Source organism: Mustelus asterias, chromosome 9, assembly GCF_964213995.1.
Source record: "Mustelus asterias chromosome 9, sMusAst1.hap1.1, whole genome shotgun sequence".
Taxonomy (NCBI): Eukaryota; Metazoa; Chordata; class Chondrichthyes; order Carcharhiniformes; family Triakidae; genus Mustelus; species Mustelus asterias.
This window is the reverse complement of record NC_135809.1, coordinates 25234040-25260256: the sequence shown is the minus strand read 5'-3', so window position 1 is coordinate 25260256 and position 26217 is coordinate 25234040. Positions and strand designations below refer to the sequence as shown.

General features: G+C 39.5%; 1 protein-coding gene across 1 annotated transcript; it reads left to right on the top strand.

Moving 5' to 3' along the window:
- Positions 1-1296: 1296 nt before the first annotated feature.
- On the top strand, positions 1297-25605 carry ing3 (inhibitor of growth family, member 3). Its single transcript, XM_078219831.1, has 12 exons — positions 1297-1532; positions 1664-1735; positions 5102-5202; positions 6321-6386; positions 10560-10656; positions 12651-12722; positions 13236-13352; positions 16231-16394; positions 19481-19668; positions 23511-23697; positions 24659-24697; positions 24864-25605. Exons 1-12 carry the CDS (start codon positions 1505-1507, stop codon positions 24978-24980), a joined length of 1248 nt encoding a protein of 415 aa, XP_078075957.1. The 5' UTR covers positions 1297-1504; the 3' UTR covers positions 24981-25605.
- The last annotated feature ends 612 nt before the right edge of the window (positions 25606-26217 follow it).

Genomic DNA, 26217 nt, shown 5'->3' with positions numbered 1-26217 from the left:
AGGGTGGTAGAAGTAGTTGCCTCACATCCTTTAAAAAGTACCTGGATGAGCACCTGGCACTTCATAACATCCAAGGCTATGAACCAAGTGTTGGTAAACAGGATTAGATGGGAGGTCAGATGTTTCCCACATGTCGGTGCAGACTCAAAGGACCCCTTCGGGCATTGTGTGATTCTGTGATTCTATTTAAGAGACAATGTAAAACATAACTGATTTTTTTGGTTCTATTAATAGTATAAAACAGGAGGTTCTCCTTTATAGTTGAAATACAAGTTGTCTACAAAAATATAGTCAATAGTGTTTTTAGTCTGTTACAGTAAAAGTCTTAAAACATTAAATCTTTTCATTCTATCAGCTGAAAGTTTGTTTTTAAAAGTTTCTTTGGAGAATGTAACATGTTATTTTTAAAATCAACACTACATTCATTTCAAATTAAGTGTTATGCTCTGGAAATGCCTGAAAGGCTGGTGCATATAGATTGAATTGCAATTTTCGAAAAGGAATTGAGCAAATGCTGGAAGGAACAATGCAGGATGAAGGACAAAGAGCAAAGGAGCGGGACTAATTAGCTCTCTGGATGGCCTCCATGGGCAGAAGGGCCACCTTCTGTGCGGTGAGACGTACCAGGTTATTTTCGGTGCAATGAATCACCGATAAAGACCAAGTGCTGAATTAAAAGCAAATACTACAGATGCTGGAATCTGAAAAAAACAGAAAATGCTGGAAAAATCTCAGCAGATATGACAGCATCTGTGGCGAGAACAGAGCCAACGTTTCGAGTCTGGATGAGGCTTGGTCAGAGCTGAGCGCCGACAAGTGTTGAGTCGAGCGGGATTTTACGACCTCGCTCGAGGTAGAACGGAAATTCCCGCCCGGAGTCAACGGAGATTTGCTTTATCGGACCCTCGCCCGCTCCGATTCCGTGGCGGGCGAGGTAGTCGACTTGTGGCGGTTTTGTGAAGTTTGCTGCGGGGACGCAGACAAATGAAAGCAGGCACACGCTAACATATAATCAGAAACGGAAAGTGCCTGATTTTTCAAATAATAACACGACGATGGCGAAACCTAAAACCACACCCCCCCCTCCCCCTCCCCCTCCCCCTCCCCCCCCTCCTCCGATTCATTTAATTGGCCGAGCGCTTTCGCCCTCCGGCTTGACTCATCGCTCGGCGGGGAAGCTGGCCAAACTGGATAGGCGCCATTTTGCCGCTTCAACCCGGGACTTCATCTCCCAGCATGCCTCTGGCGCGGCCTGCCTGCCCCGCCCATCGCGTGACGGCACAATGGAGGCCGCCGAGGTCGGCCAATCGGAGCGCAGGAGGGGGTGGGGCAGGACCGGGGAGCTCGCGCGAAGCGGTGGATTTTTTTTTCTCCGAACGAAGGAACGGCGCCGGCTCCAGACGCCATCTTGGAACCATTTTAGGCAAGGGGGGTTAAAGAGGAAAAAAAACAACCCGGTTTTTAAAAAAATATATCGTGCGGTTTTAAAAAAAAAACCCTCGACATGTTGTACTTGGAGGATTACTTGGAGAGTGAGTATTGAGTGCAAGTGAATTGGTGTGAGGCGGTGATTTTTTTTTTCGAAGTGGGGATGGGTTGTGAGGGCCGGGCTCAGACTCTGAGAGGCCGCCATTAACCCTGTTGTTTTCCTCTCTCTCGACAGTGATCGAACAACTTCCCATGGATCTGCGCGATAGGTTTACGGAAATGAGGGAGATGGACCTGCAAGTACAGAGTATGCACTGCCACGTTAGTCATGTCGGAGCCACACAGCTCAAAAAAAGCCTGGCTGTACATTGCACTCACAACACTCCTAATGCAAAAGCAGGGCGAGAGCCACAATCACCCCGCTTCCCCCTCACTTACACCCACACACTTTAAAATCCCACCAGGGCGGCTCCCTTCACGTCCCATCTTGCAAAGATAATTAAGACCTTCAGTAAATAAAAGTTTCGGCCAAAATAATAAACCCCTGCTTTAACGTTTTTAAAAAGATATCAAACTGTATTAGATATACTTTCTTTTGTGCTCATTTTTTCTCTCTCTTTTGGATGATATTACATTATTTTTACGCCAGTTAAAGAGTCATATGGCAACATGCACCGTGGCAACAGCGGTCTTGTTCATCACTCGATCCAGCGCTAGGTGGGCTGCCAGCCGCACTTGTGTTTTTGCTTTGGCAAATGATTAATTGCATGACTTTTTCGATTATGATTTTCATTCCATTTTGGTGGGATGATTCTTTCACTCTGGGGTTCAGAGTGAACTTGTGGAAGGTATTCTCTTTTTTTTGAGACTTCCCTTGCAACATAATCTTTTGATGTCATTGTAACTGCTAATGCCCAGCAGTTTCTTCATAATGTTTTTAACAGCCTTCACATTTAAAATTAACTCGTGAGATGCATAAATATGTTAAATAATGCAATGCTTATATGGCATAAGATGAGAATGGTCATCCAACTTCGCAGTTTTTCATATTTGAGTTCTTGTGCCATTCTCATTTAAGAATTTGATTCAAGTTATTCTGTAAATCTCAATTTTAAAAAGTAAATAAAGTGGAAATTGTGCACTGGAATAAATGCTATTTAAATTTTATCAATACGATCTAAATTAAAATGAGTAAAATTGTTTTTGAAAGAAAATTGACTCGGTAACCTTTATTTACATAGAATAAATACCAACCAGTTTCTTTGATTACTGGTGCTTGGATACAAGTATAAGAATTTGATTAATTTGGTATTTTAGCTAGAAGTCTAATTCGAACATTTTCAAGCTTGTTAAAAGAAACTTTGTTTCCAACTGTATTAACAATCTCTTACAATCAGATAAATTTGGCAAAAAATTGTGATAAACTCTTCAAAATTAATTTGAAGCTAAATGCATTGTGGCATTGGTGATGTTACTTTTCATTAGCATTATTCCCACTGAGCAGATTTATGTAGGATTTTTCTTCCTGACTAGTTTAATTATATAACAAGCAATGGTATTTTGCTACAAACTATTCTTTTTTTAAAAAAGTTTTACTCTCCCTTCGTTACCCCTTATTAAGAGCCTCTGTATATGTGGTTCAGTTAATAGTGTTTATGTTATTAAAACAATAACCTTGCAGACAATATGCAACAAGTATTCCATCATTTTCAGTAATTTGTTCACAGTTAATGTGTCTAGTTTACCTATAAACATCAGTGAAAGTATCAGCTGAAAAAGAACCTCAAAACTATTTATGAAGTAGTTCTTAAGTTTTACAACTGATTCCAAGATACTAATTTTTCAGAAACTATAGTTATAACAAAAGGAAGGTTCGTTGAAGTGCAAAAGAAGCTTAGATAATCGGAGGACCTCAAAATTTTATTAAGATTTGAACTGTCATAACAATCTGCAGTTTACAATTTTATTGTATAAACAGGCCTTGCTGTTTTAAATTCTGTTCAGTTATGAATTTTAAAAATCAATTAAAAGGCCCTCTGGATTATATATTTTTTTAGAATACTGTCCTCTTACTATGTTATTGGTATTAAATTATAATGATGCCATGATTTCAGCCACTATTGCTACCTCCCACAGTCCGAAAGACGTGCTGGTTAGGTGCATTAGCCATGCTAAATTCTCTCTCAGTGTACCTGAATAGGCGCTAGAGTGTGGTGACTAGGGGATTTTCACAGTGACTTCACTGCAGTGTTAATGTAAGCCTACTTGTGACACTAATAAATAAATTTTCAAAAAAACCTTTCAACCCATTCAATAGGGTGGCATGTTGGCACAGTGGTTAGCATGCTGCCTCACAGTGCCAGGGACCTGGTTAACTGGGTGACTCTGGAGTTTTCACATTCTCCCTGCGTCTGTGTGGGTTTCCTCCAGGTGCTCCGGTTTCTTTCCACTGTCCAAAGATGTGCAGGTTAGGTGGATTGGCCATGCTAAATTGTCCCTTGGTGTCCCAAAATGTGTAGGTTAGGGGGAGTAGCAAGATAAATATTTGGGGTTAGGAAAGGAAGGTGGGATGCTCTGTCGGAGAATCGGTGCATACTCGATGGGCTGAATGGCCTGCACTGTAGGGATTCTATGATTTCAAGAAATAAAAATCATCATGCAAAGAATGCCTTTTGGTATTTGTTCTAAACTTTACCTTCACAACTATGAATCTGTGCTGTTCTGGCATTTCTGAAGTTTTTTCCAGGCTTACTTTATCATCCAACAAAGAATTGGATGCTGCAAATTGAAGGATTTTAGGGCTTTGCTGGCGTGCTGAATTTCCTCATCTGTAATTTTCTTGTGATTCTGCTAAGTACCTTGTATACCTCTCGAGTCCCTTTATGGTTAACTCTTTTCAAAACACTGCGGACAAAGAAAATAACCTACATTGTAATCTTATAAGTGAGAAAAAACATTAAGCGGGCGCAATAATAAAAATTGCACTGTATTTGAAAGCAAGTTGCTTTTGATCACTATTCCTAGAAGCCTTTAATATACCCCGAAGAAGGTAACTCATAGTGGCAGCATGGATACCAAGTGGTTACTGCAATATGTACTTGTCCCACTTTATTTCTAACTGCATTTTAATTGTGCTGACAAATCCTTATTCAAAGCGTTCCTATGAATATAGTTGTTGGATGCTGTGTAACCTGCAAAGCAATATCCTACAATGACTCGAGAAATTGTATAAATTTCTCATACAAGTAAATAATGGTGAAACACAAAGCAGAGGTTTTTAATTGCCACTAGATAGTAGAGTCCTTGAGTGGTCCCTTAATTAGCATAGACTAGACATGTGTTGACCAATTTCAAAAATTGGTACCTGTAATCATCAAGTTATCGATTAATCAATATCCAAATGGGGCTTTTTAAAGATTTTCTTTAAGCCCTATTATCAGCAGAGCTGCTCTAATCTCGGAGATGAATTCAGAAAAGTCAATTTAACCCTCATAAAGACGGACACTAAATTTTATTTCTAATTTATTTAAATGTTCCATTTACTTTTTGTTCCCAACAATGATGAAAGATCAAAAATATTGATGTTGATTAAACTTGTGCGCACATGACATTGGCAACTTCAAACACTCATGCATGTTGTGAAAATAGCTGATTTTCTTTCTTCCCCACGCAGATGCAATGGATCAATTAGAACAAAGAGTGAATGAATTCTTTGTCAATGCGAAAAAAAACAAGCCTGAATGGAGGGACGAACAGATGGAAGCAATCAAGAAGGCAAGTGCAGTTTATTTTCTTTAAACTATCAGCAAAATATCAGTTGTAAATTTGTTCATAACATTAGACCAATTCAACTTGGGTTATGCAAACAGTGATGAAACAAGTATTGATAGAATTGTGCAATTCTGTCACTGTGTGCGTGGCAGTACCAAATATTGTTTGCAAAAAGTTTAAACTCTTGATTGTCAATAATGCATGATAATGTAAAATCTGTACTTTTAATAAAAAGTTTGTTTTTCTCCTTGTCAGTTTTCTCCTTTGTCTTCTGAAGGTGTTCTATGGCTACTGCCTGCCCCTTCCCTAAAAATCCATTATCAGTTTGTGAACCTTGACATAAAGTGCCAGTAAGTTATTCAACCAAGTATTGCAACCAAACCTAATATGCGAATACAACTTCCATACAAATGCATCAAGGATCACTAAAAAGCAATTAGGAGCAGGAGGATAAGCATATTTTCTTCTCCTTAACCAGGAAGTGCAGTCAGTTCTAGTGCCTACACTCCAAGCCCTGATGAGATCTGGCCAGTTAGCACAGATTAAGCTTGAAATCTTCCTGATCTATATGGCTTAGATGATTACTAGATAAACTATTCAGGGGTATTTTGTTTATACCTTATTTAAGAAATTACTAACCAAAGATTAATTCTAAAGCACATCTAATACAAATACAAAGATATGGCATACTAGCAGAGCAGACAATATATTTGCTTTCAGTAGTGCTTTGTGTTTTGGGGTTCCTGTACTCGAATATAGCAACAAATTCAATAATAAATGGTATTGACGGATGATAATTGAACACACAAATAGTTTGTGCCAGGGCCATGCAGAGAAAATATGTGATCACGTCATTTTCTCGATTCTCTCCTTTGCTCCCTTTCTCTTTCAGCTTTTCTTATGTTTCACAGGGTCACCTCAAGGCTGGTTGATCACCCTTCGTATCAATCATCACCTTTTTCTTGGCTTTGACAGGGTGGTTTTAAAGCTGGATGCCCCAAAACCTCCAGGCTGGGGACCAGCACCAATACATACCGGCTTGCCTGCACTGGTGGCTAGGTTGCCATTTTCTCCGCTAAAACTTAAGTGCGTGCTTAATTTTTTGAATCTTGTGTTTATAGGACTACTACAAAGCCTTGGAAGATGCTGATGAAAAGGTCCAGTTAGCAAATCAAATTTATGATTTGGTAAGTAGATGTCCAATGATTTTATTTTTAGAAAATGGATTCAAATCTAACTCCGAGAGCTACGTCTGTCTAGCTTTAATATCTTGTGAAATATTGCAAGTGGAAATAAAACTCGATTGTCAATATGAAAATAATCCGGTTAATTGCACACATCAAGGTTTTAGGAGGAAAAGGTCCTGCCTGACTAAGCATCTTGACTTTTTGAAGAAGTGACATTCCAAGTGGACAGTGGAAAATTATATAATAATGTGCATTTCAGTCTCCAAAATGATGAAACTCCTTACAAAAGGTTACTACTGAAACCTGAATCAGTTCGAGTTCAAGGTGAATTTGGTTATGAATTAGGAATTGCCTGAGGAGAAATGTAATTTCTTATTTGTTGGAATAGCGATGCCATACACATTGTAGAACTCAATTCGACATGTGCTTTCAGTAGCACCCTCCGCTGTCAAAGTAATTTCATCCTTTACGTTGAGGGTAAAGCAAAATACTGCAGATGTTGGACTTCTGAAATAAAAACACAAAATGTTTGAAATACAAAACAAGTCAGAGAGCATCTGTGGAGAGAGAAACAAAGCTAACATTTCAGGCCAATGACCTTTCACCAGAACTGGAAAAAGTTAGAAATGGGACAGGTTTTAATTATGCACAGATGCATAGATTGGAGGAAAGAATGGTCTGTGAAAGGGTGAAGGACAGGATAAAAGCAAATTACTGCGGATGCTGCAATATGAAACCAAAAGAGAAAATGCTGGAAAATCTCAGCAGTTCTGGCAGCATCTGTAAGGAGGGAAAAGAGCTGACATTTCGAGTCCAGTTGACGCTTTGTCAAAGCTAAAAGGCTTAGCAAGTGGAAGGTATTTATACAGCAGGGTGAGGGAATGAAAGATGAGTCATAGCCACAGACACCAGGGGAAATGTTTGTTTTCATTTTATTTCATTTTTTACTGTTCTCCACCTTTTATTTCTTTATTGTCTTTCTTCATTTTTCTTTCCCCCTACTTTGCCTTATCTTCTCTCCCCCATTGCTTCTCCTTTCCCCCTTTTTCTAAATTTTACCTCTCTCCCACCCATTCCCCCCCCCCCCCGCCCCCCCACCGCCCACATCTTCATCTGTCACAGTTTACCCTCGGATTTCAGCTTCTCTGCCATTTGGCCATTCACACCCTTTATTCTCTCTATGGACTGCCATGAGCAGCCTTTTCCCCTGGTGTCTGTGGCTATGACTCATCTTTCATTCCCTCGCCCCGTAGTATAAATATCTTCCACTTTCTATGCCTTTTACCTTTGACAAAGGGTCATCTGGATTCAAAATGTCAGCTCCTTTCTCTCCTTACAGATGCTGCCAGACCTGCTGAGATTTTCCAGCATTTTCTCTTTTGGTGAAGGACAGGTTAGAGTGAATGATGGTGCAAGATGAAAGGACTGATCTATAGATGTAAAAAGATATAGCACAATCATTACCCATAAAATTTGGGAGTGTTGGTCATGATCCGAAATTGTTGGACTCCCATGTTGTTTTTCTATAGCTGCAAAGTACTTAATTTAAGGATGAGATGCTGTTCCTCAAACTTCCACCCCTCCAAATTAAAGGTGTTATTATGGGAACCTGCATGGATCTCGGTATGCCTATCTTTTCATGGGGTACTTGGAACATTCTTTGTTCCAGTCCTATTCTGGTCTTTTCCCTCACCTCTTTTTTTGGTATGTTGATAACTCCATTGCTGCCGTTTCCTGCTCTTGCACCAAACAGGAAAACTTTGTCTTCTTTGTTTTCAGTTTCCACCAGTCTTTTGCCTTCAGGGCAAGGTGCATCATCAACGCTTCCCTTCCTTGACTTTGCTATCCTTCACAGTGAGGAGACCAAATGCAGATTGCTTCGTGGTGCAACTCCTTTCAGTCTACAAGAATGACCCTGAGCATCCGTTCACCTGCCGTTTTCATTCTCTGCCCTTTTTGTCCTTGGCTTCTTATGCTGTTCTAATGAAGCTGACAGGAAACTCAAGGAACTGCACCATATCATTTGATTAGGCACTTTACAGTCTTCTTGACTTGATGTTGAGTTGAGTAATTACAGATCTGATCCTTTTTTTGTACAACATCTGTTGGCAATGATTCTCCTATTGCCATTTACACCTCCTTTAGTGCCATATTGTGTTTCTTTACTTGTTCCATTATCATAATCTGTTCTCTTGCACCATCATCCTATTTGTCACTTAATCTCTCCTGCTTTCCACTTTTTCCCTGATGCTGCCTGACTTGCTTTGTATTTCCAGCATTTTGTGTATTTATTCCATTGTGTACATTATTTTTGTCCATAGGTAAGCAGTTAAAAAGCCCTGAGGCCTGCCTCACCCTTTAAGAAATTTTAACCTGGAACTTTCTCTTCCAAGGTGTTTTAAGAATGGTGCCCTTTCCAATAACTATCTTTTGTTCATTTAGCTGTTAGATTATTGCAACCATTCAATTCATCAATAGTAAGCTATCTGTACAAATTTGCACTCCTAGTTACTTCTCATGGAGCATGATTCCAGCACGTATTCATATTTCTCAGCCTAACAGAATTTTTCATAATTCTTCAACCTGTCAAATAAAAGTTCCCAACATTTATCATGGGCGCCTTGGTGTTAAATACATTAGTCAATTGTGATGGATGGTGTATCACCTTTTCTCAGCATCTTTGGGGTAAATATGCAGCCATCATTGCACATCATTGACTCAGTTCACAAGATATTTTCGTACATTCACAGTTAAATTTTACAGACTGGAAAGTAATTTAACAGAAGTGAATTGTGAGAATGTGCTCAAGGTTTAGATTTACTATTACATAAAATTAACCATATATTAAGGTCTAAATGAGTTAAATGTTCATATATCACAGTATATATTGTATGGAATAAATTTAAATAGTCCTGCCTGAGCACTCTCATAGGATCAAGAAGGAAACCATTTAGCTCATTGTGTCTGTACCAGATCTCTGCAAGTGCAATTCATCTAATTCCTTTAATCCTGCAAATTTGTGCACCAGTACCCCCATATACCTCTGCTCCTAGAATTGTGAATTTAGAATTGTGCCCTTTATTTTGCATTGCCTCTCCTCATTCTTTGCACCAAAGTGAATCTCTTAACACTTCTGCATTAAATTTTATTTACCACTTGTCTGCCCATTCCACCAGCCTGTATATCTCCTTTTGAAATTTATAACTATCTTTCTTACAGTTTACAATATTTCAAAGTTTTGTCTCATGTGCAAAATTTGAAATTGTGGTCTTCTTACCAAGACTATATCAAGAAAAGCAGGGGTCTATGTGAACGCCCATACATACTTCAGTTAAAAAACACTCGTTCATCACTACTCTGTTTCCTATCACTCAGTCAATTTCTTATCTATTCTGCTCCTGTTCCATTTATTCTATGGGTTCTAACTTTCCTGACAAGCTTTTTATGTGCCACTTTATCAAATGCCTTTTGGAAGTCCAAATCAACTTCACTTTCCTCATCAATCTTTTCTGTCACCTCACCAAAAAACTTGAGCCAAGTTTGTCCTTAAATCTATGCTGAATTTCCTTCATTAGTTCACACATTTGTCAAAGCGACTTAATTTTGTACTGGATTTTTGTTTCTAAATGTTCTGCACCATCAAGATTAAACTGACTGACCTGTAGTTGTTGAGCGTATACTTGCACTCTTTTTTTGAACCTTTGCCATTCTCCATTTCTCCTGTACATCCCTTGTATCTAAAGAGAGTTGGAAGATTATGACCAGTGCCTCCCAATTTCTACCCTTACTTCGCTCTTTCTTCAGCATTGAGGGGGAATGCTGCTTCCTACATCTTACTGGCTGAGAGTGAGATCTGTAACTCAATGACCACCAAATCGGACTTAATAAAATACTCTGAGCCGGGGGGAAAAAGACACAGGATAGGATGATTGATGGTTTAAATACAAACCCAGTATGACAGTGCAATAATAGATTATTGAATTGCTCAAAATAACTGCAACATGCTTCATTTGTCATAAGTAGTACCTTTATAATTGACTTCAGTGGAAATGGTAAATGGTTAAAGGCTCTTGCCTAAGATATTTGGCTGCCTATGATAACCTATGGTTCGTGTTATGTATTTTGCATATATAATTTGATTTACTTATTAGGTTTTATATTTTGATTAACCAGGTGGATAGACATCTACGTAAATTGGATCAAGAACTTGCCAAATTTAAAATGGAGCTTGAAGCTGATAATGCTGGAATTACAGAAATATTGGAAAGGAGTAAGTATGTTGATTTATTATAGCTTGGTACTTTAATTCTAGACATTAATTGAATTAACTTAATGTTTCTGGCAGACTGCAAGCTAAGTTGAGAACTGTAGGTAACAGCGCTAATAACACTGTAAATTGCCAGTAGATGTCAGTAAAATGCAGTTTTAATTTGGTGTGGTTTTATCCAGATAATGAGATGTGAGGTGACCTGGCAGATGCAGTTAAAAAAAATTCTTCATATCCCTCCAAGTTATTTTAATATTTTAGTGAATAAAGATATTTTGTGGTGTGTGTGTTGTGAGGACCAGTTAATGTAGTCCCCCTCCTGTCTGTAACACACTCCTGATTTGGTGGACCAGCTGTGGGGAGTCAGGAGGTGAATTTTTCACTTCAAATCCCCATCCTCTGACATTTTGTTGGGCACCAGGTAAGTGGATAAAGATACAGGAGAGGGCGGGTGGTGGAAACAGATGGGAAGGAAAAGGAAAGTACTCATTGATCTACATTGACCTCCAATCCAAGAATGTCTCAATTTTAAAGTTCTTTTGTTTCCTCCATGGCTCTTGCCCACTTCTGCCCATCTTTAGAACCACCACCAAGTCAGACAAGTTGGGGACTTTTGTGGGACCAGCTTATGTGGGACCAGAAACATATTTCATGGATTTGGAAGGGGGCATGTGGGTGGTCAGTAGGGGGATATTGATATAATACTTGGTGTTAGGGCAGGAGAGGTAGATGGATGGGAATTTGCTGCACACATTACTGAATAGGAGAGAAAGAGGTTGGTAGTGTGAGCTTCAATGGCAATGAATGCAGCTGGAAAATTTGATCTGTGAGGTTTAATATCACTTTACTCAACTTAGTGTCTGCTAATTAGAATAACATTTTATGGGAAGGGGGTTAAAAGATAACTGGTCTGTCAGGTTATGTGTACATCGATAAGCATATTGCTCATTCCTGCATAATGGGAAAAATAATCTGTCAAATGGAATGATAATGGTTGATTTTGCTGGACCAAAGCGCTAGAGATACACTGCAAAATCCCTTACTTGTGGAATTTTATGATATTAGCAAAGTTTGTATGTAGGGTGTGTGAAAATTATATTAAATCAACTAAATTAAGGCAAACTCAAAGTTCTTTATTAATCATTGTTATATGACCAGGAAACCATTGTTGATTGTTGTAAAAACCCATCTGTTCATTAATGTATTTTAGGGAAGGAAATCTGCCATCCTTACTTGGTCTGGCCTACGTGTGACTCAAAACTCTCAGCAATGTGGTTGACCCTTAATGGTCCTCTGAAATGGACAAGGAAACCACTAAGTTCAAGGGGCAATTAGAGATGGGCAACAAATGCTGGCCTTGTCAACTACGCCAAATCCAATTAAAGAATAAATTATTAAACTAACCAAGCAAAACTTGATGCTGAGAAATAATAGAAATGAATTATATTTGTTTTCTACTTTGAGAAATACCAAAGGTTCCTGCAGACGGAAAGAGTAAGAGAGAACTTTGTGGACAATATTTTCCCTTTCTTGAGCAATAACAATCTTAAAAACTGAATATAATTTTAAAAAGCATATTGCAGTGTAAAGCTCTAATAAAGATTGTAACTTTAGTACAAAAGTATATGCAGCATTTCTAACTGACCTTTTGGTTAATCAGGAGCCGGATTTATGGTAAGTAGCACCTCAGTTAATTAAAACCAAATTAATGAGAAATCAACATAAAGAGAATTTCCATTATATACCTATAATCTTGCCCTTCAGGTTGACAAGAGTGTAATTTTAGAGACCTTGGGTGTATTGGCTGAACTACTAAAACTAACTGGTCAGGCTATGAAGCTAATTGCCACAGGTTACTGATAAATCTTGTACTACTCGTGCAGCTAAAATGCTATACCCTGTAATGGCTTGCGGTGGTTATCTGGAACTGGGTGGGAATAATCTTAGCCTTAATTAACGAGTTTAAGAAATCATTTAATTGGTTGTTTTTATTTCAGGGTCTTTGGAGTTGGATAATCCGCCTCAGCCAGTTAACAACCATCATGCTCACTCACACACTCCATTAGAAAGTAAGTGCTGAGTAGTGCCGTTTATAAACTGCTTTGTTGAACTGATTAACTTTGTGTTCCTTGTAAACATTACAAGATTAAACACAGTTATACGGTTACAAATGCTTTGATCATGCAATTAAACCAATTCGCTTTTACCTCACTTGGGAATGTTCGATGTAGACACTGGGTGGCTCATGTGGAAAAGTGTTCTGTTCCCTAGCAGTTAACATCCAAAATCTTAGTAAACTCTTTTTTTAAAAAAAGTATTAAAAACGATGAAATAATGGTGGAAAAAATCACAAAGATTGCATGCTATCTTGCAGTTAATGGTAGTGTATCACTATATTTTAAAATTCACCAACTGCACTACCATCACACTGTTATCTTGCATTTACGCTCAGCTGCTTCAGAGATTTTCATTTTTGTTCCTTTGCGAAATTTGTTGAGATTGAATCTATTATTGAGTAAAGCTGGAAAGTAAAGTGGTTAAATTCTAATTCATGTTCAATTTATTTTGTGATACTTTTACAGAACGGAAATATAACCCATCTTCGCACCACGCTGCTGACCATGTTCCTGAGAAAAAATTCAAATCAGAAGCCCTTTTATCCACACTTACGTCAGATGCTTCAAAAGAAAATACGCCAGGTAATTTGAATTGTTTACAATTGTAGCATCATTTTATAACAATAACTTGCACTTATATAGTGCCTATAACATAATAAAATGTTCCAAGGTGCTTCACAAGAGTGTTACAAAACAAACTACGACACCGAGCCACAGGTGGAGATTGTTAGGTCAGGTGACCACAAACTTGGTCATAGGGGTAGGTTTTATGGTGTGCCTTTAAAGGATGAAAATGATGTGGGGAGAGAATTCCAGAAATTGGGGCCTAGGTAACAGAAGGTACAATCACTATTGATGGAGCAATTATGAATGGGAATGCAGAAGAGGCCAGAATTAGAGGAGCACAGATATCTTAGAGGGCTATGGGCCTGGGAAAGAAAAGAGATATGGAAGGATTTGAAGTCAAAAAGTTGCATGACTGGGAGCCAGTGTATTTGATTTGATTTATTATTGTCACATGTATTAACATACAGTGAAAAGTAGTGTTTCTTGCGCGCTATACATACAAAACATACCGTTCATAGAGAAGGAAACAGAGTGCAGAATGTAGTGTTGCAGTCATAGCTAGGGTGTAGAGAAAGATCAACTTAATGCAAGATAAGTCCACTTAGAACCCTGACAGCAGCAGGGAAGAAACTGTTCTTGAGTCGATTGGTACGTGACCTCAGACTTTTGTATCTTTTTCCCGAAGGAAGAAGATGGAAGAGAGAATGTCCGGGGTGCGTGGGGTCCTTAATTATGCTGCCAAGGCAGCCGGAAGTGTAGACCGAGTCAATGGATGGGAGGCTGGTTCGCGTGATGGATTAGGCTACATTCACGATCTTTTGTAGATCCTTGCGGTCTTGGGCAGAGCAGGAGCCATACCAAGCTGTGATACAACCAGAAAGAATGCTTTCAATGGTGCATCTGTAAAAGTTGGTGAGAGTTGTAGCTGACGTGCCAAATTTCCTTAGTCGTCTGAGAAAGTAGAGGCGTTGGTGCGCTTTCTTAACTATAGTGTCGGCATGGGGGGACCAGGACAGATTGTTGGTGATCTGGACACCTAAAAACTTGAAGCTCTTGACCCTTTCTATTTCATGTTTGTCGGGGAGTACAAAGGTGATAGGGAAATGCAACTTGCTGCAAGTTAAGACACAGGCAGCTAAGCTTTGGATGACTTTCAGTTTACTGAGGCCAGCCAGGAGTGCATTGGAATAGTTGAGTCTAAGGTTAATGAAAGCATAAATGAGGATTTCAGCAGGAGGTGAAATTGAGCAATGTTACAGAGATGTAAATACAGACGTGTAAGTAGGCGGTCTTAGTGACGGCACAAATCTGAGGTTGGATATTTCAGGATTAAAGCTTGCAAGCAAACTGACTTAATCTCAGACTGTTGCCAGGGAGGGGGATGGAGCAGTGGTTCGAGAATGGAGTTTGGAGCAGGGACTGAAAACAATAACTTCATCTTTCCAATGTTGAATTTCTGTTCATAAGCAGTCTGATAATTTAGCAACTATGGAGGAGTCAAAAGAGAAATGGTGGTACTAGAACAGAGAAAGAGAATGGATGATAAATGGCTGTTGAAAAGATAATTGCGCTAGCAAAACAGGGCTGGGAAGATGGCTTTCAGTGAGACCAGTTTGCGCCTGGCACGAAAGCCTTGTGCACTATCTTTCCCGATTGACAGGCGCACCGGGCCAGAAAGATCGCGCCTTATGTCTATGATAAGAAACTAAGTCGGTTCCAAAGTCCTTCATAAGATATCTTCCCTTACATTACTGGCCAAGTTTATTATTGTATATCACGAATGGAGATCAGTAGAATAATATTTAAATGAAAAATCATTGTTATACCACCATGTATATGGCTCAATGTAAAAATGACTGCTAATCGTTTATGCAATGAATGCATTTATTTATTACCTTAATGGATACCTAAAGTGAAGTGAGGATATGATCTTTGGACTGAAATTCCTAAACTTGTGAAAGCAGCAGAAATCCTTTTAAGTATTTAAGAATAGAACACAATAATATCCTGAGATTAATTTTGTTAACATAAAGAAAATCATTAAATTCAAAGTCAGCAATGTTAATATAAAATTCACAATTTTTTTCTATTCAAAATAAGATTCAAGACTCAGCACAGAAGCAGGTCAGCTACCCAACCGGTCTATGGCAACGTTCACAACGCCACATGAGTCTCCTCCCACAACGCCACATGAGTCTCCTCCCACTCTTCACCTAATCCTATCAGCATGCCCTTCTATTAATTTCTCTCATGTCCTTGCCTAAATTGCCTAAATTCCTCTTAAATGTATACAATTTGATTCAACTACTCTTGAAGTAGCACATTCCACATTCTTACCACTCATTGAAAAATAAATTTCTCCTGAATTCTCTCTTGATAATATTTTTGGTGGTTAATGTAGAACTACTTATTGACGGTGCTGATTTTCATACTGGAAGTTTCCATCAATTCACTGATTTCTTAGGGATTGCACTTTTGGGGGAACCTCAATAGCACACCCTTTGGAGGAGCATTGAAGCAATGACAGCAAACTTTGGATTTCCACATATTCTGCACATGTGCAACCTTCTGATCTTGCTGCCAGTTTCAGTGGAATAAAGACAGTGAATGCTGTAAGTTTCAGAACATTACCACTGCAAAATCCAAGCCATATGTTTCTGATGTTTAAGAACATTTGAACCATTGCGGATTCATTCTGTATTTCACATTCCCCTAGGCATGCAAAGTGCCAGTCAGTCTGTTCTTTGGACGAACTATTGATAAAGTGTAGTGAAACTGGGTTATCAAATGGTGTGAAAAATCATATTTGGCTACTTTTAAATAGAAATATTTTGTGAATTCATAGAAAGTGTGCTCACTTTTTCCTGACTGTATTTTTTCTGTTTCTTTTCAGGATGTCGTAACAGTAATTTGACATCAACTTCCAACAGTGTCTACAATATTAATTCATCACAGCCTCTCAGCTCATACAATCTTACCTCATTAACACCTGGAGCAGGCCCAGGAGCTGCAGCTATTACAATGGCAGCAGCCCAGGCTGTTCAAGCAACAGCACAGGTGATTAAATGATAGAAATTTTATTTGGTTATCAAGTCTCCAACACTCATTCTGTCTTAGTTTATCCGGACTGCTTCTTTTACTGGGCAAATGATGCTTGTCCGATCCAATATTTCTCTCAGCATCACAAAAATAGGTTATTTGGTCACCATATTGCTGTTTGTGGGATCTTGCTGTGCAGGAAATGGCTCTCACTGCATTACAGGGAGCTGTTGACATAGTGGTAATGCCACTGGCTACAGTAATCGAGAAGCTCAGGCTAATGTTCTGGTGACATGGGTCTAAATTAGACTGGGGCAGCTGATGGAATTTAAATTCAATTCATAAAATTTTGGAATATGAAGCAAGTCTTAGTAATGGTGACCATGGAACTACTGTTGGCTTTCGTAAAGTCCATCTGGTTCACCCATCTGGAAGAAAATCTGCCATCCTTATCTGGTCTGGCATACCAGGAGTCTGTGACTCCTGACCCATAGCAATGTAGCTGACTCTTAACTGTCCACTGAAATAGCCTAGCAAGTCACTCAGTTCAAGGACAATTGGGGATCAACAGCAAATGCTGGCCTTGCCTGTCATGACCACATCCCATGATAGAATAACTTGCCTAGGTACTTCATTGGCTGTAAAGTGCTTTGGGACATGAAAGCTGCTATAAAATGCAAGTCTTTCATTCTAACTATTTTCCAAACGTTCCTGTAGTGTACCCATTAGATTTGGATCCTAACCAGATACTGGATGCTTCTATAATTTTGGCTGCTAGGCATTAATACCATTAATGAGAAGTGATTGCAGAGCCTCTGGCTCTGATCTTCAGGTCGTCGTTGGCCTCTGGTATAGTACCAGAAGATTGGAGGTTAGCGAATGTTGTCCCATTGTTTAAGAAGGGGAACAGAGACTTCCCTGGGAATTATAGACCGGTGAGTCTCACTTCTGTTGTCGGCAAGATGTTGGAAAAAATTATAAGGGATAGGATTTATAGTTATTTGGAGAGTAATGAATTGATAGGTGATAGTCAGCATGGTTTTGTGGCAGGTAGGTCGTGCCTTACTAACCTTATTGAGTTTTTTGAGAAAGTGACCAAGGAGGTGGATGGGGGCAAGGCAGTGGACGTGGTATATATGGATTTTAGTAAGGCGTTTGATAAGGTTCACCATGGTAGGCTTCTGCAGAAAATGCAGATGTATGGGATTGGGGGTGATCTAGGAAATTGGATCAGGAATTGGCTAGCGGATAGGAAACAGAGGGTGGTGGTTGATAGTAAATATTCATCATGGAGTGCGGTTACAAGTGGTGTACCTCAGGGATCTGTTTTGGGGCCACTGCTGTTTGTAATATTTATTAATGATCTGGATGAGGGTATAGTTGGGTGGATTAGCAAATTTGCTGATGACACCAAAGTCGGTGGTGTGGTAGACAGTGAGGAAGGGTGTCGTAGTTTGCAGGAAGACTTAGACAGGTTGCAAAGTTGGGCCGAGAGGTGGCAGATGGAGTTTAATGCGGAGAAGTGTGAGGTAATTCACTTTGGTAGGAATAACAGATGTGTTGAGTATAGGGCTAACGGGAGGACTTTGAATAGTGTGGAGGAGCAGAGGGATCTAGGTGTATGTGTGCATAGATCCCTGATAGTTGGGAATCAAGTAGATAAGGTTGTTAAGAAGGCATATGGTGTCTTGGCGTTTATTGGTAGGGGGATTGAATTTAGGAGTCGTAGCGTTATGTTGCAACTGTACACAACTCTGGTGCGGCCGCACTTGGAGTACTGTGTGCAGTTCTGGTCCCCACATTACAGGAAGGATGTGGAGGCTTTGGAGAGGGTGCAGAGGAGGTTTACCAGGATGTTGCCTGGTATGGAGGGGAGATCCTATGAGGAGAGGCTGAGGGATTTGGGATTGTTTTCGCTGGAAAGGCGGCGGCTAAGAGGGGATCTTATTGAAACATATAAGATGATTAGAGGTTTAGATAGGGTGGATAGTGATAGCCTTTTTCCTCTGATGGAGAAATCCAGCACGAGGGGGCATGGCTTTAAATTGAGGGGGGGTAGTTATAGAACCGATGTCAGGGGTAGGTTCTTTACCCAGAGGGTGGTGAGGGATTGGAATGCCCTGCCAGCATCAGTAGTAAATGCGCCTAGTTTGGGGGCGTTTAAGAGATCCGTAGATAGGTTCATGGACGAAAAGAAATTGGTTTAGGTTGGAGGGTCACAGTTTTTTTTTTTAACTGGTCGGTGCAACATCGTGGGCCGAAGGGCCTGTTCTGCGCTGTAATGTTCTATGTTCTATGTTCTAATATATTCAGATCAATAGATATATAATAAATTGTGCATTAATTTTAATTCTGAACCGGCTGAAAGTTCAACTGTTTTCAGAACATTCATTGTGTACAGTAATAGTGGTTAGCACTGCTGCTTCACAGCTCCAGGGTCCCGGGTTCGATTCCCGGCTCGGGTCACTGTCTGTGTGGAGTTTGCACATTCTCCTCATGTCTGCGTGGGTTTCCTCCGGGTGCTCCGGTTTCCTCCCACAGTCCAAAGATGTGCGGGTTAGGTTGATTGGCCAGGTTAAAAATTGCCCCTTAGAGTCCTGAGATGCGTAGGTTAGAGGGATTAGTGGGTAAAATATGTGGGGGTAGGGCCTGGGAGGGATTGTGGTCAGTGCAGACTCGATGGGCCGAATGGCCTCCTTCTGCACTGTAGGGTTTCTATGATTTCTATGAAATGATAGACACAGTTATAAGAATGATTAAGAATGCAGTGTCATTCAGCTACTTAATAACTCATTCATAAGTAGCATTAAATGATAAATTATTAAAATCAATTGCTTTAAACTTCTATAATAATTATTCTATAGTAATGAACAAATTTCACTCTTCAATGGAGGACATCTACATTAGCTATGGTCTTGTTCTTTCGTTTGTTGTGTATCCCGCATTCCAATATAGAATCTTCATAAGTACATAATCTGAGTATTTTGAAGAACGTTTTATTGCAATAAATATTAGTAAAGAGGACATCTTTTTTCAAAATAAATATTTGTGATGCACTTAAATTACAATTCTGAAATAAATATTTTACTTCTACTTTTGAAAAGATGAAAGAAGGGAGGAGGACATCGACTATAAAGGCCACTTATGAAGCATTCAAAAACACTGAGTTCCAGCTCGCACGCGAATTCTCTATCTCAAGAGAATCGACAGGATATTCCTCAACCTTAGCCTCTACACTGACGCAGACATTATCTACATCAGCCACAGATTCACGCAGTGGTCGAAAAAACAAGTAAGTGTTTTTATTATTAAGGAATTTGTTGTTTTCTTTTTTTTATCTGGTTTAGGACAAGGTTTAGAATATAGTTTTTTTTTAATTAACAAAACAATTCATGTCAACTGTATGCCAAAATTTCTTAATGATCAAATATAACTTTTGGAAATTTATTCATTTTAATAATGGATTAATGCAATTTAATTGGGTGTATTGACAGCTACTGACAGTTCAGCATAATTTTAACCTGATTTAGGACCTGACTTAACTTAGGAATTAAACTCTCTGGAAAGCAGTGTGGAGAACCAGGGAGTCGTGCATCGCTTGTTTGTGAGAAGGCCTGACACATTAACAAAATTCATAATGCTAAAGTGCAAAGGGACTTGGGAGTCCTAGTCCAGGATTCTCTAAAGGTAAACTTGCAGGTTGAGTCCGTAATTAAGAAAGCAAATGTAATGTTGTCATTTATCTCAAGAGGCTTGGAATACAAAAGCAGGGATGTACTTCTGAGGCTTTATAAAGCACTGGTTAGGCCCCATTTGGAGTACTGTGAGCAATTTTGGGCCCCACACCTCAGGAAGGACATACTGGCACTGGAGCGGGTCCAGCGGAGATTCACACGGATGATCCCAGGAATGGTAGGCCTGACATACGATGAACGTCTAAGGATCGTGGGATTGTATTCATTGGAGTTTAGGAGGTTGAGGGGAGATCTAATAGAAACTTACAAGATAATGAACGGCTTAGATAGGATGGACGTAGGGAAGTTGTTTCCATTAGCAGGGGAGACTAGGACGCGGGGGCACAGCCTTAGAATAAAAGGGAGTCACTTTAGAACAGAGATGAGGAGAAATTTCTTCAGCCAGAGAGTGGTACGTCTGTGGAATTCATTGCCACAGAGGGCTGTGGAGGCCGAGACGTTAAGCGTCTTCAAGACAGAAATTGATAAATTCTTGATTTCTCGAGGAATTAAGGTCTATGGGGAGAGAGCGGGTAAATGGAGTTGAAATCAACCATGATTGAATGTTGGAGTGGACTCGATGGGCCGAATGGCCTTACTTCCGCTCCTATGTCTTATGGTCTTATTAAGCCAATCAGATAGCAATGACCCTTTCCCTGGATTAAGGGCTCTGGAGTGGAAGTCCAGCCAATCGGAGGTTGTAAATTCTCGTTTCCACCAATGCTACTGGTTCCTGCTGGTGCTGTAGCCACCCATGGTCCAGGATCGCCAAGGGACCGAGGCACAAGCAAGTGCTGGCAGGAGAAGGTTTGCAGTCTTAGAGGGGGGTCAGCAGCAATGGCAGTGATGTAGGTTTCAGCATCCCCTCCCCCTTCCTGATGCCAAATCCCTTGATCAGTATTGAATGTCTTAGAATGAGAAACACCCCTGCCCCCAACCCCCCAGGAGCCTGCAAGCAATCGGCAAAGTCTGCTTCTCAGACTTCCTTCAAGGCGAGTTCCTTTTCCACTGCTGGACCCTACTTAAAGGCCTCAGTTAGCAGCTGGGCAAAAAGACCATCTGAGTCCTGCTTCCTTTTGTCCTCTCTCTCCCCCCATCCCAACAAAACATAAATGGGGTAGAGGTGGATGTGGTCTTACCAACACCATATACAATTGTAGCAGAATTTCCCTTTTCAGTTCTCACTTACCACCAAACATGCTGCAAGAAGGCATTAAATTGTGCCCTCTGAGTCTGTTTCTTATCCACCGTTGCCACATTAGACCATAAGACATAGGAGCGGAAGTAAGGCCATTCGGCCCATCGAGTCCACTCCACCATTCAATCATGGTTGATTTCAACTCCATTTACCCGCTCTCTCCTCATAGCCCTTAATTCCTCGAGAAATCAAGAATTTATCAATTTCTGTCTTGAAGACGCTCAACGTCTCGGTCTCCACAGCCCTCTGTGGCAATGAATTCCACAGACCTACCACTCTCTGGCTGAAGAAATTTCTCCTCATCTCTGTTCTAAAGTGACTCCCTTTTATTCTAAGGCTGTGCCCCCGCGTCCTAGTCTCCCCTGCTAATGGAAACAACTTCCCTACGTCCATCCTATCTAAGCCGTTCATTATCTTGCAAGTTTCTATTAGATCTCCCCTCAACCTCCTAAACTCCAATGAATACAATCCCACGATCCTTAGACGTTCATCGTATGTCAGGCCTACCATTCCTGGGATCATCCGTGTGAATCTCCGCTGGACCCGCTCCAGTGCCAGTATGTCCTTCCTGAGGTGTGGGGCCCAAAATTGCTCACAGTACTCCAAATGGGGCCTAACCAGTGCTTTATAAAGCCTCAGAAGTACATCCCTGCTTTTGTATTCCAAGCCTCTTGAGATAAATGACAACATTACATTTGCTTTCTTAATTACGGACTCAACCTGCAAGTTTACCTTTAGAGAATCCTGGACTAGGACTCCCAAGTCCCTTTGCACTTTAGCATTATGAATTTTGTCACCGTTTAGGAAATAGTCCATGCCTCTATTCTTTTTTCCAAAGTGCAAGACCTCACACTTGCCCACGTTGAATTTCATCAGCCACTTCTTGGACCACTCTCCTAAACTGTCTGAATCTTTCTGCAGCCTCCCCACCTCCTCAATACTACCTGCCCCTCCACCTATCTTTGTATCATCGGCAAACTTGGCCAGAATGCCCCCAGTCCCGTCATCTAGATCGTTAATATATAAAGAGAACAGCTGTGGCCCCAACACTGAACCCTGCGGGACACCACTTGTCACCGGTTGCCATTCTGAGAAAGAACCTTTTATCCCAACTCTCTGCCTTCTGTCTGACAGCCAATCGTCAATCCATGTTAGTACCTTGCCTCGAATACCATGGGCCCTTATTTTACTCAGCAGTCTCCCGTGAGGCACCTTGTCAAAGGCCTTTTGGAAGTCAAGATAGATAACATCCATTGGCTCTCCTTGGTCTAACCTATTTGTTATCTCTTCAAAGAACTCTAACAGGTTTGTCAGGCACGACCTCCCCTTACTAAATCCATGCTGACTTGTCCTAATCCGACCCTGCACTTCCAAGAATTTAGAAATCTCATCCTTAATGATGGATTCTATCTGATTGTGGCCTCCACTCCATTTTCCTGTCTACTAACCCATACCCTTTGGCTCTTCTATCAATCAAGAGTCCATTTAACTTAAAATATATTCAATGACCCTGCCTCCATTGTTCTTAGGGGAAGAGAATTTCACAAACTAAAAACCCTTGAGGAAAAGGTTTTCATTTCTGTTCTAAATGGGAGACCTCATATTTTAAGCTGTCCCCTAGTTTTAGTCTTCCTGATAAGGAGAAACGCCCACTTTTCAGGTCTCCTCAGGGTAGTATATGTTTCAATAATATCACCTTACATTCTTCTAAGTTCCAATGGGTACAGACCCAAACTTTCCTTCATCCTTCATCCCAGGAATCAGTCGAGTGACCCTTCTCAGAGCTGTTTCTGATGCAATTATATCTTTTCTCAAGTAAAGTAACAAAAACTGTACACTGCACTAGATGTGGTCTCACCAACACCCTGTACAATTGTAGCAAAAGTTTCCTACTTTTTTATTCCATTTCCCTTGCAATAAAGGAAATCATTTGCCTTTCTAATCCAACGACATGTGTGATATAGTTTATGTTCAGCATTGCATTGCTGCGCTATACCAATAAGATTCAATACTTAAATAACCATGTACCAGTTTTGGTTTATTTGTGTATTGCTATTCATTGCAATGTCTTATCAGGCTGTATAAGAAGATTTTATTATTTATATTGCCACTCTATTAGTAAAAATGTGAACTATATCAATAGCTATCATCCAGTCTGAATGTCAGTCTGTTATATTTTTTATATCCATTTTTTTTTCTCAGAAGCAGCAACAAGTCCTCAAATCACCAGTCCTCCTCATCATCTTCATCATCATCTTCCTCCTCTTCATCATCTGTTGTAGCACAAGAGATTCCCCAGCAGACCCCAGCTTTACCTGAGTCTGATTCCAATAACCAAGTGGATTGGACATATGATCCCAATGAGCCTCGTTATTGTATCTGCAATCAGGTGAGTTTGAAATAAATATGTTGAATGCTGAACATGCTTCACATATTTTATTTGTTTAAAAGCAATGGATACAAATTGCTTGAGTATGTGTTCAGTTATGCTGGAACTTTTATGTCAGAAGTTTAGCTTTAGATTTTCAGTACAGATTCTAAAGATTCTAAAAATTCACATTATCCACTGAATAATTTGAAAGTAATTAAACTTGTAACAGTATTTAAAATGTAAAAGAAACTGAGAATGAAAATATGGGCTGGTGGGATGGCTTCTTAATGGATGTAATGTGCAGTATCTGGGACAAATATGGATAAAAACCCATTTGAGAAAATAATGTTACAAATCTCTAGAAATATATTTCATTTTTGTTGAATAAATTAAATCTGACACTGCCACATGTTAATGATGGATGTGGAAATCCAAAATTGAACTCTCATCTCCACCACAAACTCTTAATTTGTCCTTCATTCCTTCCCCATTTCTAATCACTTGGTGAGTTCAAAATATAGTGGATGCTCATTGAAGTAAAACTGACTGATATAAAGAAAATGTTTTTACTTTGAATGAGATGCCAGAACAATCATAAATGTTTGAGTGCAGTTATAAAAGATGCTGGGCACCTAAAAGATGTGTAACCTACATGGAAACTTGAATCAAAAATGTATTTCTTGGTGAGGCACAAAGTGATGTAATAATGTTCTAATCATGGGTTAAAATCTTTTTAATTGGCTGGAAATGCTGCAGCAAAAAAGTTACATCATATATTTTAACCAGGCTGAAGTTGGTGGTAAAATAACATCTTGACAAAGTAACGTAATGTAAAATGTTCAGACTGATTGATGTTGCTTCCTAATAAACGTGATCAGACTTGGCTTGATGGCCCCAATAGTTGAATAGCCCATATGAGGATAACTCATTTAGCATGAATGTATAGCTGAAAATGTGTTTGTATGTTTCCTCCTTTCAGGTGTCGTATGGTGAAATGGTAGGGTGTGATAATCAAGATGTAAGTATTTTATGTTTTTGACAGTTTGAAACAATACAATAAACTAAAATTTGGTTGTCAACTACCGTATAAAACAAATGAAAGCTGACATTATTCATGGTCACATTTAGTGTATTAAAGTATTTCAAATTGAAATACATTCTAACGATTAATTTTCTTTTTAAAGTGCCCCATTGAATGGTTCCATTATGGATGTGTTGGACTAACAGAGGCTCCAAAAGGAAAATGGTACTGCCCACAATGCACCGCAGCAATGAAAAGGCGTGGCAGTCGCCACAAGTGAACCTCAAAAGCAGAGGAATTAGTTTGACTGGTGCTTTGTCCAAACTTTAAATAGAACATTGAATGAGAGCAACAATGACTGCAATGTGAAATTTTGCAGTGCACTTATTTATGTTCCTATTTGAGAATGTAAAGCTTAATGATGAAACTTGGATTTTGCATAGTTTTTTTGTGTAAAACACCAGATGACTATCTATCTTTATTCAAATATTCTCTTACTAAACAATCTAACTGAAGCAAAAAAAATCACAAATATATAATCAATATTTGTTTAAAGATGCTTTACTTTCGTGTTTAATTATTACTTCTTTGAAACTTAAAAGTTCAGCTGGCTGAAGTAAAATGCAATATTGGCAATAAAATCTTGTAGAGCTGGCAAATGGTAGTTTCCCATGAACAAACATTTCAATATCATATGAATGCCAGTTTGCCATTAGTGTTCAATGTTTTGGTGCAGCACGTTTGATATAAAGGATATAAGAATAAAATTATCAGTATGTCTTTGATACTAAACTTATTGAAAAAGATTATGACTTGTGTATGTGGAAAATACTTTTTTTTTTCACCTGTATTAGATATGACATTAATGTTTAACCAGTAAAAACTTCATGATCGGTGAAGTGTGATTTCATTTTTTTTAATGCCTGGCACAGAGATTGGGTTGCAGTTTAGCCACTGTTTACAGAAACAAATCTTTTATTGCTCACCTTTGTAAGGTAGCAGTGCGCATGGAAACAAGTAGTCTGCACACCTGTGACTGCACCTCAAATATTTTCATGGACAGGAGCAGGGGGTCAGTTTAAATTGCCCTGATTTCCCTGCTCGCTACCTGTCTGTAAACAGGTGCTTTTTTAAATTATCCTGATTTCCTCAACAAATATCTTTCCTCAGCCCTTAAATTTGGAAATGTTCCCATGTCTATTAATAATTTGCACAGCAAAGTGAGTTAAATGAAAATAAAACGGTTAGTTTATTTGTACTTAGATACACGTGAAAGAGGTTTTGCAACATGCACCCTTTTTACACTGCACGATAAATGGGAGATAAGGAAGAGGGTTCAGGGCATGACCACATATGTCCTGAGTCCAGAATCATGAGCCAACTGGGGTGTTCCTTCAAGGGGAAGTTGGCTGAGTGTAGAGTGCTTCACTTTTACTCGCAAGACCAGAGAAGGCATGAGGCACGAGTTCTGAGGTTTTAGCAGTTTGCAGGTTTGTTGAGGGTCTGAGGTCTTTCTG

Coding starts and splice junctions, on each gene's coding strand:
- ing3 (XM_078219831.1), top strand. CDS start 1,505: ATGTTGTACTTGGAGGATTACTTGGAGA. Junction 5,203..6,320: donor AGATGGAAGCAATCAAGAAG/GCAAGTGCAGTT, acceptor TTGTGTTTATAG/GACTACTACAAAGCCTTGGA. Junction 16,395..19,480: donor CTGTTCAAGCAACAGCACAG/GTGATTAAATGA, acceptor ACTTTTGAAAAG/ATGAAAGAAGGGAGGAGGAC.